The sequence below is a fragment of the Genypterus blacodes genome, unplaced genomic scaffold (genome assembly GCF_046128005.1).
Source record: "Genypterus blacodes isolate CSIRO-AG114 ecotype Tasmania unplaced genomic scaffold, CSIRO-AGI_Gbla_v1 ptg000053l_1, whole genome shotgun sequence".
NCBI lineage: Eukaryota > Metazoa > Chordata > Actinopteri > Ophidiiformes > Ophidiidae > Genypterus > Genypterus blacodes.
The window spans coordinates 2,792,049-2,804,050 of NW_027466865.1; the positions used below are offsets into that span (position 1 = coordinate 2,792,049).

Below are 12,002 nucleotides of genomic sequence, written 5' to 3' on the forward strand. Positions count from 1 at the left end.
TTAGGATGACACTGGTGTGTCATGCGTGTAGGAAATGTGACGTTTGCTTGAGCGTGCAGCGGCAGCAGAGAGAATATTCCTCACACATGGCAACACGAGTTAAAAATAGCTGCAAAGCCCCTCGTTCACCACTGGAGGATCTGCACTCACTGGCCAGGGATCCCGACTCTGATCTACATCCTCACACTGTCCTCTCCATCATGCATCTCATCTTCCTCATCTGCCTTTTCATTATGCATGTGAAATAGGAACGTGTCAGCAAGAGGTAACTAAGCACCTTTACTCACTGTACTGCACTTTAGTGCAGGTTTGATGTGCTGGTACTTCAGCTGAGAGTAGATGAAAGCAAATCTAAACCTCATATTTTTATACTGGGGCTTTATTTTCTTCCCCACTGGGAAGTCGACAAGGATGTGATTGGGGAATCACTGTCATGTGACACCACAATACCATATGTCTTAAAAAGGTTTTGCACATAGACAGCCATATATAAATGGGACAGGGCCCTTAAAGACACAGTAAGGAAAACAGTCTGTTCTCATCCAGTGTGCATAGCAAGGGAGAATAAAATGTAAAGCACTGCAAAAGTTTCAAATAGAGCTCTGAATGAAAACCAAAAAGAGAAATTGAAAAATGTTTTCCAAAATTGAATTGAATAGAATCACTGATATAAAGAATTGAGACAAATTAACATTAATCCAGTGAGTGAGGCTCTAAGGCACAGCTCACCCCCTCCTCTCAGTCCCTCATACTCCCTGTTCATGGTGATGGTGCAGCTTAGTGAGGCTCGTATCTGTGCAGCGGGTCAGCAGGACACCAAGGCCTTGTGAAATAATCCGCTCACCCACTGGCACCAGGCCCACTGTGGCATTATGTGTCCTTGAGATGTCTCTCTCTCTCTCTCTCTCTCTCTCTCTCTCTCTCTCTCTCTCTCTCTCTCTCTCTCTCTCTCTCTCTCTCTCTTTTATCCATCAGTACTTGTTTTACCTCTCTGGGGGAAATGCATTGACTTAAGTGATTTAAATTCAAACTCCCAATCCTTCATTTTGTTTTAAGGGAGCCATACTGACACGCTGTTTGTATAAATATCGAAAAATCATTTTCAACTGCTGAAGCAATAAAAAATGTCAATCCTCAAAATCAGAGATATAAAATAAAGGACTCTATAGCGCCAATGTTAGGGCCACATTGTTTCCCTTTGAAACATAGACAGTGACTGTACTCAAAGGACTCGTTTACTAATTTAACATATTTGGCGGTTTTTGGCGAAAAGAAGATGTTTGTTAATTATTAAAACTGTATTTACACTAACTGTACTGCACTACTCGTATACACTCATTCACACACACTAACTATTCTTTGCTCATTGCTCAGAGTTGTGCTAATGCATGTTAGGGAAATGTGTGTACGTGACCGTGTACGTGTACAAGTGAGAGTGCTTGTCTGTAGATGTCAAATTGTCATCATTGCTGTGAATCACTGCCTCCGAGAAGAAGCACATTGAGTAATTTACAGTATCTGCTGCCCTGATAAGACATGGCCTCCCCTCTCTCCCTGGAAATGTAAAACTATGCATATTTCGTAGAAGCCAACGCCTGTTCGCTCTGAGCTATATTGATTTTTTTCTTGGTAAAAGTGTCATTATTTGTCTAGACTTTTGTCCATTGCAGGTCAGCATTTCTTTGAGGGCCGTTGTGTTTCTTAATAACGCCTGACCTGGGACATCTGCTATGTCTTTATTCTAAATAAGCTGCTCCAGAAACATTAGTATTGATGATATTGATTGGTTTGTCCTTGATCAAATTAACGTGATAATCTCTAACTGCTCTTGTTTAAGAAAAGATCTGAATTTAAGACTCATTGATTAACACATTTGACATATTTATATTCAGCAGATTTCTCGGCAGACCTTCTGTGGAAAATGACACTTCGTCTGTTTTTTCTGAAATTCCAGGAAATGTTGCAACTCCAGAATGAATTTTTTTGTAATGCAAACCACAAAGGTGTTGCAGGGGGTGAAGAGTTTAGAGACAATGGCAGATAACACATGGAAAAGGCAGGAAATGGTGGAAGCACAAGTAGTAAAGAAAAAAGGAAATGGGAAATGGAAAACAACACTCACAGTGATTTGTTTGGTTATACCAGCAAGTCAAATCCGCTTCCTGAGACAGCTAGATTGAAAGCAATAATGGGAGTTACTGTTTTCCCACCAGTGTTTGATGCACCTTTAAATTCTTGCTCGCCACAACGGAAAACACAGTTCATACGTCGTTATAATGATCATCTTTCTTTTTACAGCACCCTCTAATAAGACAAATTTATTCTTTACTCTTGTAATGATAGTGTCGCATAATGTTTACAGTTAGTCTTATAGACACAGTTTCCGGTGTTTACGAAGCTATGAAACATTTATCTCAAATGTCTGACTGTTCTTTTAAAGGAGTGAAATGCAGCTGAACTCATCAAATAACACTTCCTTGGGTTTCAGGCTTGTCATTCACATTTTTGACATAAGCCCTGCCCCCTTTCCTGCTGGGAGCTTGACAGATTGTAGACAGCTGAGCAACTTTCAGTACCGCTAAAATAAAACCACACAGTGTTGCTCGCTCGGTCAGGCCTTATCGTCAAGCATGCAGGCCTTTGCATTTTCAGGATTGCACAAACTTTGACCCAGACAGAGGTCTCTAGGTGGCACTGCTGTCTGGGAAACCAGGGTCATTTTATGACCTCATTATGAACTTATTTCTTGGTGTGGTTCAATTTATGTCAATGTGACTCTGGTAAAAATGTTACATCTTAATAAAGTCTTCTTTGTAAGTTGCTAAAGTCAATTGTTCTATCTTACTGAAATTTCAAGAGCTACCAAAGAGAGGATTTATGCTGTGAGAATCCAGTTATTTAGGACTTTAAATGTTTTTAGAAGGAAACTTGATGACAACTGATTTCAATGTTTTCCTTGGATGAGCCTTAAAATGTTTTTTTGTCAGGTTTAAGGTGTGAAAGTCATTTTCTGTTTTGGGTTTGACTCATTTCCCCCCCCCACACATTAGATAATAAGTATTATGGAAACCAAAAGGGACAGAATACTTTGCTTAGGCAGAATCCTTCTTTACTGATGTGGTATACGAAGACACTTGCTGCACTGCTGAAACCAAATCTACAGATATTAGTATCAGTGCATGGTTACATTAGACCACATCTGTACCTATAGGGTGACTGTCTCCCAGTCTAAGCCAGGATCAGGTGACTGTGCCACGCGGTGACGAGAGTCTGCATGTTCAGTCCAAAATAAGAATACAGCAGCAGGTAACACTGAACACACCATCAACTGCTCAATTCCTGGTGTATTTTTGGGTTCTATTGAAACCCTTGGTATGCCTGTTTGCCCTCAGTAGCACCGGTTGTTGTACACCTGTTTTATACCACAATGGACAAATGCTCCATTACAAATAATAACATATCAGTGGCTACATGTGCTTAAGTACTTCCACTTAAGTTTTCCACCATGTCTGTATTACTCATATGCCATATCACAGCAGAGGGATTACAACTGCTTGATTAAATGGGTTAAAAGTATGATAAAAAGCATGAATACAAGTAATAGTATGGAATTTGATCATTTAGTTTTCTCGTTTTCAATGATCAGTATCAATCTGCTATTCAACTAATAGCCACAAAATAGATTATAAGGCACAGAATGTCTCTCTGAAATGCAGTGGAGCCAAGGAGCATGCGTGGAGATGGAACATATAGCATACAAGACCTCCTAAGTCTGTTATCTTCATATTTAAAATCTATCAAAGTTCCACAAAAGTTCATTTTTAAGCCAGATGCCCAAATTTGAAGTCCTGAAGTTACATTTAACAAATCAACGTGTATTAACACAAGTTGCTACAAAATGGAGGAAATATATATTCTATATATCCTGGCTCATTACCTCCTAAGATCCTCAACCACAAACCGTCATCTCTCATCTAATGATCCTGTCGGCAGAGCCCTGAGGTGGGACTTCATTTCTCTACGTGGGAGGACAAAAACAACACAACTCTCCTGAGCAAAAAACTTTTTATTTCTCGTTGAAAGGAACTCTGTAGAATATTACAGCAGAACACACATGACTGAAACAGCTGCCATTTCACGTAACACAGTACAGGAAGAAGGATGTAGTTCAATCTCATGTGTAATATTATATATAGTATATTTATATCAATAGAAAAGAAAAACTATTGCTCCCAGATGTTTTATGGCATTTATCTGCTGCGTTTAAGTGGGTAAAGTAAAATTCAACGAGAGGTTTACACACTAAGGGAAGTGGGACAATGAACGTGACATTCCCCAAAGCACGGGAACTTTGTGGCTTTTTTTTCTTTTTTTAAACATTTTATTAGTCTGAGAAGTAAACTTTTTACTTTTTCCATTGCAATACAGAAATAAAACTTGAAACCGCTCTCAAAAATGGATAAATACCATCATACAGCAATCAGAGTATGCAAAAGAAAAGAACACAAGGCAGCTCCGCATAAGAGCAGGCATGCAAAAATGATCATATTTAAAAAGGAGCACTAAAGACAAACCCATGATGAGTGGAGATGTTAGTTTGCGTGGTGTGAAGCCGGGCTGTGACTCAACACAACAGGAAAACCGGTGGACTGAAACAAGGGGACAACTTGATGCTTTGTAAAGTGAACTGGAGTGCCGAGTGTTAGCTGACATACTACTTAAATGAAGTTGTTTCTAGAAATTGCTAATAACATACTGTGTTATCATTTTTTTTTTCTCGTGTGTGTGTGTGTGTGTGTGTGTGTGTGTGTATTCTTAATTTCCTCTAAGGAATAAAAGAAATGTTAGGAAAAATGCAGGTATGAAATATCACCCTGGACAATTGCATCCAAGTTTAGTGTTTTAAATAAGCCACTTTAGGCAGCATTATCTAATAAATGTCTCATCTTTCTTAGACATATTTCAATATATCTCTTTTGAAAAATAATTCTATCTATACTTGATCTTTTTAAGTAAGTAAATCTCTTTGAGTATATATATTTTCTTTATTTATAGCACCCTATTGTGGGTTTTTGTTTTCCAAAAGCACCTAATTTTTCGTACAATCAGACTGAATGTTGCCTCAGTCATTAATGGTCTGAGTTCAAGATTAAAGGATCCAAATGATGCACCCTAGATAAGTCAACAAGGACGATCCCTTGAGAGTAGCTCAATCCTGGCAATATGAAGCTGGAATTCAGAAATCCTGACCAGTGCTAGAGGCCTGAGCTTGCCGCGTACCCTTGACAAAACGCCACAGGGGTCAAACTTGAGCCTGCACCTTATGAAACATCACCAGTTTACCACCAACTTCTTCAGAGAGCTTCAAGAACCTCCAGTGTGACGCACAGGCAGGGGTTACGCTGACAAACCCCCACCCCCCCAAAAAACACAGATGTGACGTGCCAGGCCTGAGACGCCACAAGGCGAGCGCGTGCAGGCCTCGCCACATTCCAGCTACTGGTGCAGGGCAGCTGCACCTGTAGGATGCCCAGGGGCCAAGGGAGGAACCGGGCTAGGGGGTCATTTTGACTCACTGGGACTGTCCAGAGTCTGAATGAGTCATGTGCTTGTAACAGATCACCTAACGGGACCTTGCTGGCTGAGTGGACGCCCCGTGATGCCAAAGATGCCCCAAAGTAGCTGAAAAGGTGGCTCTGGTTCTTGCGGATCCATCTGAACGTGCTGTCAATGGGTCAACCGGGGCAAAACGCACCCGCTGAGCCAGGTGGAGTGATGCAGGTGCTCCCTCTCTCTACCTCTGCACCTGCTGGTTCCAGTGTGTCACAAGTTTGGGCACTTGGTAAAGGCTACAGGTCAGCGCCAGGTGAGCTCTTACCATTGGATATCAACCAGGAAGTGAGACTTGTAACTACTGCTGTGTCTTCAACACTGTCAAACTTAATTAGCTGGGCTACATGTGTGAGGTTATCAAATGGACAATCGATATATATATATAGAGATATATATTTATATATTTTTTTTCATCAAATGGGGAATCTCATACAGGAGCTGACTACTGCAGTCCGCACTCGTTTAGCTATAACATCCACCTAAAACTTTAGAACAAGATTCTCTTATATAGACAGTAATTTCTCAGTCAAATATACTTTTTTTTTCTTTTTTTTTTTACTCCGTTGTTTTAGCATTTTAAAGTTCGATTCATCATGCACGATCCTCTCCGTTCCTCTGTTTATCTCCAGGCTTTGCATCATGTCGTCAGCTTCATCACAAGCAGCCAGCTCTCCATCAATCGTCGTCTACGTCGTCTCCCTCAGACTCCTCTCCGGCTCTCCTCTCGTACATCTTATCCCGGTGCCTCTCCTGGATCTCTTTCATCTCCTCGGCGTAGCGGCTGAACGCACCCCCAAACTTGCTCCAAGCCTTGAACGGGATTGTGATAGAGTTTCTATAACTGGGCTTCACTTCGCTCACCCGCAAGAAAACTCCGTACTTGTTAGATCCCACATCGAAGAAGAACCGCTTAGAGTCCACCATGATCGAGGTGCCCTCCGGAAGCTCGCTGTAGCCCCCGGCCCCAGCGCCGCCGGCCAGCTCCTCGTCATCTCCCCCGTAGTCGTCTATCAACTTAGCCAAGGCGTCGCGGAACTCTATTAAGCCCTGGGCCGGGAGAGCGATGGTCTGTCCGGCCTGTAGGCCAGCGCCGGGGATGCCACCCACCCCGACTCCGAAACCGGGCCCTCGGTTGACGGTCTGCCGGATCCGGAGAAACCTCCCCCGCTGATTCTCCTTCAGGTCGAGGTAGTATTTTCGGTTCTCACGCACCAGGAACTCGCTCTTCAAGGCCCGTCTAGGCCCGGTGTCATCCCCGCCGGATGATTGAGCGATCTGCTCCGGAGTGCTAGGCCCAAGCTGGGCGTAGTGCTCTATGAAATCCCCCAGGTAGTCGCGGAACTCCGCCGCAACTGACATGGAGAGAGTCAGCCGACTTTTCGAGCCCCCGGCGCCGACCTCGGCGATTTTGATGAACCGGCCTTTAGCGTTCTGCTTAACATCCAGATAGAAACGTTTGTTCTGTATGTCTAGCCGCTTGGAGGCCAGCTCCTGGGTCTCCGGTTCTCGCTGATAATGCTGAAACCCACCGCCACCGCCCCCGCCGCCGCCGCCGCCGCCGCCGCTGCTACCACCGCGCTCACTGCCACTATCCCCATCCGCCATGTTCGCCACCAGCAGCCCGTTTCTCTACGTATCTTTGACCCCCTCCGCCGTGATCGCCGAGCTCGCAGAGGAAACCGGACGCTGGCTACTGGGCTCGGATTGGCTGTTTTGGCCGCCAATCTCAACATCAGATGCCTCTCTACGGTGTTATTGGTGAATGCCCCTGTCAATCACTGAGCAGTACTCGCCTTCTGCGTGACATTCGAGTACATCTTGTATTGACAATCCATAACTGGTCTACTATAGTGTATACGTGATATTAACCGTATAGCCACACGACAAATATTACACTCAATGTGAATTTACAAGGCTTCCTGGTGCAGTCGCACCATGAAACCACGTAGTATGGGGAATGTGGGAGCATCCGTGTAGTTAAAATCAAAGAATTGATCGTAAATACAACATTCCTATTGTGAATTTTATACATTTTTGGAACGGATGCCCCTGGAAGGACACTCGCAATAGTCCCGCCTACTTGTTAGTATCGTGCGCAAAGAAGCCCTGACTCTCAAGGTGGGGGATGGGTAGACATTGTGTATGGCACGTTGTGATTGGCCAAAACTGCGATTCGAAGTAACAACGGAGAGCCTGATTGGTTGTCTGGACTCCCACGAGGGGTCGCATGTAAAAGATTTGCGAAAGGGTTTATTGTTTCTTTGCTTTCGGGAGCCTAAATTGTTTTCGCTCTACTCAGTTCCACAGTCGAAAATCAAGGCGGAAAAATGGTACGTGTATCTTGGCTAGAAGAACATGTGCTTAATGGGACATCTGTTTGTGTCTTCGGTATTTTTTGTGTAATTGTAGAAAGTGCCGATTGAATTTCAATTGTGAAAATCCGATCAGAATGTGCGTGGTTAGGAGCTTTGCTTAAGAGCTAACTGTCAGCTAACACATTAGCGCTAACGTTAGCATGGGGAGTTCGAGTTCACTGGTTATTGTGCTACATTTGGCCATGTCGCGTATATGTATATGTTTTTGGAGAGTTCCGCGATTTTCTAACCTCGTTGCTGTGCACGTAACTACCAAATCTGCAAATTTAAGTCATACATGGTTTTGTCTCCCAATTAGTCTCTTTGAATGGTGGATTAGCGTTAGCAGGCTATGTGTAGCATCTTTGAGCTCTGTCTGATGAGCAGCTGTCTCTTATTTTACATTTGTGTGTTAGTACTTCGGTAATACTTGCTCGCACAAAAGGACGACGTTGTGGCGCCCACAGTGCATCGACGGCGCTGCAAAGTGTAAGTTTGCGCCAACACGAGCTGCGGAACTTGTCCAATGAAACTTAAGCGCGTCTACGATTGTTGTTCAAACGGCGCGTCCGCTCTCTGTACGTCGCGGGTTTATTGATAAACAGTCGACTGATGACTTCTCGTTCGTCTCCATATGGTGGCACGATGGCGTTTTCAGTTGGTAATTACTTTTTAACATGATACCGATGAGCAATTTTGCTTAATTTGTTTATCAGATGCTTCGAATTAATTTTATTGGCGGGAAAGCGGCGCAGCCTGATCGGCCTACGTCATTACATTGTTAATGTAGTTTGCCGAAATATGGACTTGTACATTAATAATAAGCTGCCTAAATAACACAGCTTGGTTGTTTTAAGAGTGCTCTTAAACTTGAGTTATTCAGGAAGTGAAGTATTTGAGGTGCTGTCTTATTTCCTCAAGAAGAAATCCTAACTGAACCAGATAGTTGTTCCTCCTGTTTCTGGCACAGCAGCTTTCATTGTTGGTGTGCGTCCACTGATATTAATCATTGCTCAATTTCTTCACTCCCATGCAGGCTGGTGGTAAAGCAGGAAAGGACAGTGGCAAAGCCAAGGCCAAGGCAGTGTCACGCTCCCAGAGAGCTGGACTGCAGGTGTGTATCCAGTGTGGATCTGCTTCTGTGTGTTTTCCGTTCATCTCTCTTGGTACATAACAACCTGCCCTATCTTTCCTGTCAGTTCCCAGTGGGTCGTATCCACAGGCACTTGAAGACTCGTACAACCAGCCACGGCCGCGTTGGAGCCACAGCAGCTGTGTACAGTGCAGCCATCCTGGAGTACCTCACCGCTGAAGTAAGTTGCCCCTCCGACGTGCACGTAGGCGGCTGATTTAGCGCATTACAGGCGGCATGGATGTGTTTAGTGTCGGGGGACGTTTGCACTGATTTCTCTCCCTCCGGTTGTTGTGCCCAGGTACTAGAGTTGGCGGGCAATGCCTCCAAAGACTTGAAGGTGAAGCGTATCACTCCACGTCACTTGCAGCTGGCCATCCGTGGTGACGAGGAGTTGGATTCCCTCATCAAGGCTACCATTGCTGGAGGAGGTAAGATAACTCCCACACATCTGTTTTGTTTTGAGTGGCTTTATTGTATGATTGATTGTGTACCTGCATGTTGAAAATATACACGAGAGCACCATTGATATGTGCCGCGTTGTTTTTGCAATCTGTTAACCCGTCTCACAACCTTTTGTGTGTTTTCAGGTGTGATACCGCACATCCACAAATCCCTCATTGGGAAGAAGGGCCAACAGAAGACTGCATAGATACCACAGTGATGGAAAGGTGTGAGCTTGGACTCGAGTTGGACCAGGAGTTCGCATTTGTTCTTTTTTTTTTTATTAATATTATAGCAAACAAAGAGTGATTGATTGTTTAGGCTTTGTGTTATTGTAATATTTTCCCATAACTAGAAAAAAATACAGAAAACCCTGTAATGGAAGGGGGAGAAGCCTTTATATGTTATTGTAGAATGTCTGACTGGGGACTTTTATTTCAAATGATGACAGTGAATTTGTTTGATTGGCCTGGGATTCTGTAATGTTTTATACTGAAAAAATTGTTAAAACCATTTTTATACAAAATCAGTTGTTTTGTGGTCATTTCCTTGGAAATTGCAGTTTCTTAGTACAGCAGTTTTGTTATGTTTTGGGCATTTACTTAATGTAGCCAGATTTAATGACTTGAATGTTATGTTATGTACACTTATAGTTATGCATTCAGAGGTACATCAACAAATGATCAAGAAACAATCAAATGCATTAAGTTTGAAATCGCAAATTTCATAGTGTGATCCTCACTTCCATATTCATTTAATTTCTGCATTATTGGCTTAATTCCAAATGTTCAAGCAATCAAAACCTAACGTTTGTGTGTATCTAAATAACCATTGGTCTGACCCTCAAACATGCCTAAGATTTATGCTACAATTAAGGGAAATCCAGTTTTTTCATGGACTGTTCACATGCATGTCAGATTATAGAAGTCTGTCTTAAAACACTGAACTAGAAAGCGAGAGTTTGTCATCTTTTATAGGTGTGCACTTGTTGGTCACAATAACCAAATAGAAACATCTATTTTCAAATCCAAAGATTGTCAGTCCATGTAGATTTATAAGCTACCAGCAGGTGGAGCCACTGCCTCTTCCAATAACCTTATTCTCTTTCATCCATCCTATACACTTGCATCTTAAATGGTAACGATTATACCTTTTGTCCACCAGCCAGACTTATCTATTGATCTCATGAAATTAAGATGATGCATAGATGGATGTCTTGGGCAATTTACTAGGGTAATTTAAGAAAATTAAACAAAGATAAAGGAAACCCACCATAGAGAATGAATTAGTATAATGACACTCAAAGCAAGACTGTAAATCTTTGGCCCAAGGACAAACCTAAAATATACAAAGAACATATGATCTTATACCTGTAGTATGGTTGGTGAAAGTCCAAACAAGATGGAAATATTCGAGCCACTCGAGCAGAGGGAGCTACTGGTTCAGAAGCTGACTCGTGTGACCCGGTTGAGAGAATATTGTACGGACAGAAAACCCTTGGATTATATTTTAGACTTTCAGAGAGAAAGCAACGAGAGTGACCTTCTGATGAATGAATGAAAATATGCTGCAAGCTCCTATCAGAACTCTAACAGCATCGACCTTTACAAGAGCAGGAAATATCACATCGAACTTCCGGCCCACCGTTGATCTTTTCTTCATGGGCTGAAGGTAAAAGTCACTCAGTTAATAATTACACCTCCTGCACTTGTCCAAAGTTTGTCACACATTGTGTATTAGTTACATACTCCAAATCTGACCAAAGGAAATAAAAAGAAATTGATACAATTTCTAGGACGAAAAAAAAGTGTCAGAATGTCTGTTTGGGGGAATGTGAATTTTGCCACTCTTGCTCATTCTTCACAAGTTATATAACACAATATAAATTACTGCGATCACTCACTCTGAGGTCAGAGAAAGTCGGTTATGAAACAGTTCTAAACTCAGGAACCCCGCAGATGACGTGAAGATGTCTCTGATAAAATGTGACATGACGTTCACTCAGATGGATTGTCCTCACACGGACGAGGCTCTGTGGGAAACACATGAAAGACAGAGCTGCTTTACATCATCAAAGTGCGAGAATCATTTGTTTATTCTTACATCTCTCTTTGTCTGTCTTTCCATATTTCTCTGGGGGACGGGTGGGAGGGTGACAGTGAGAGGGCAGCCTTCAGCTCCAATCTGCCTCTACTGTGCAGCCAGCAGGTGATGCTTCAGATGCACCACACAAAACAATGATCCTTAAAGTAATAATCCACAGCACTGGATATATCAGCTTGGCAAAAAGCTATTTCCTATTTTAATAAGAGGGCAGAAAATGGTGGCCCTCATGTTTTTGTAAAGAGACTGTTGACAATGAGCTAATATAGATATATACAGTCAAAGGTGACAGAAATGTACATTATTTTTTGGATGATTTTGGGAAGATCCATGCAATGAACTTATATAAACCTCAA

At 42.6% G+C, this 12,002-nt stretch overlaps 2 protein-coding genes across 2 annotated transcripts; one reads left to right on the plus strand and one right to left on the minus strand.

The window, feature by feature from the left end:
* Window positions 1–4,784: 4,784 nt before the first annotated feature.
* LOC143001350 (transcriptional regulator protein Pur-beta) lies at window positions 4,785–7,232 on the minus strand. Its single transcript, XM_076150906.1, has one exon. The coding sequence runs from the start codon at window positions 7,216–7,218 to the stop codon at window positions 6,289–6,291; it is 930 nt and encodes a 309-aa protein (XP_076007021.1). The 5' UTR covers window positions 7,219–7,232; the 3' UTR covers window positions 4,785–6,288.
* A 1,765-nt stretch (window positions 7,233–8,997) lies between these two features.
* On the plus strand, window positions 8,998–10,069 carry h2az2a (H2A.Z variant histone 2a). Its single transcript, XM_076151019.1, has 4 exons — window positions 8,998–9,081; window positions 9,167–9,280; window positions 9,401–9,530; window positions 9,690–10,069. Exons 1-4 carry the CDS (start codon window positions 8,998–9,000, stop codon window positions 9,749–9,751), a joined length of 390 nt encoding a protein of 129 aa, XP_076007134.1. The 3' UTR covers window positions 9,752–10,069.
* Window positions 10,070–12,002: the final 1,933 nt, after the last annotated feature.

Excerpts from the sequence above, each read along its gene's own strand:
- h2az2a (XM_076151019.1), top strand. The coding sequence starts at position 8,998 with ATGCAGGCTGGTGGTAAAGCAGGAAAGGACAGTGGCAAAGCCAAGGCC. Across the intron at positions 9,281-9,400 it reads TGGAGTACCTCACCGCTGAA|GTACTAGAGTTGGCGGGCAA; the intron begins GTAAGTTGCCCC and ends TGTTGTGCCCAG. Across the intron at positions 9,531-9,689 it reads GGCTACCATTGCTGGAGGAG|GTGTGATACCGCACATCCAC; the intron begins GTAAGATAACTC and ends GTGTGTTTTCAG.
- LOC143001350 (XM_076150906.1), bottom strand. The coding sequence starts at position 7,218 with ATGGCGGATGGGGATAGTGGCAGTGAGCGCGGTGGTAGCAGCGGCGGC.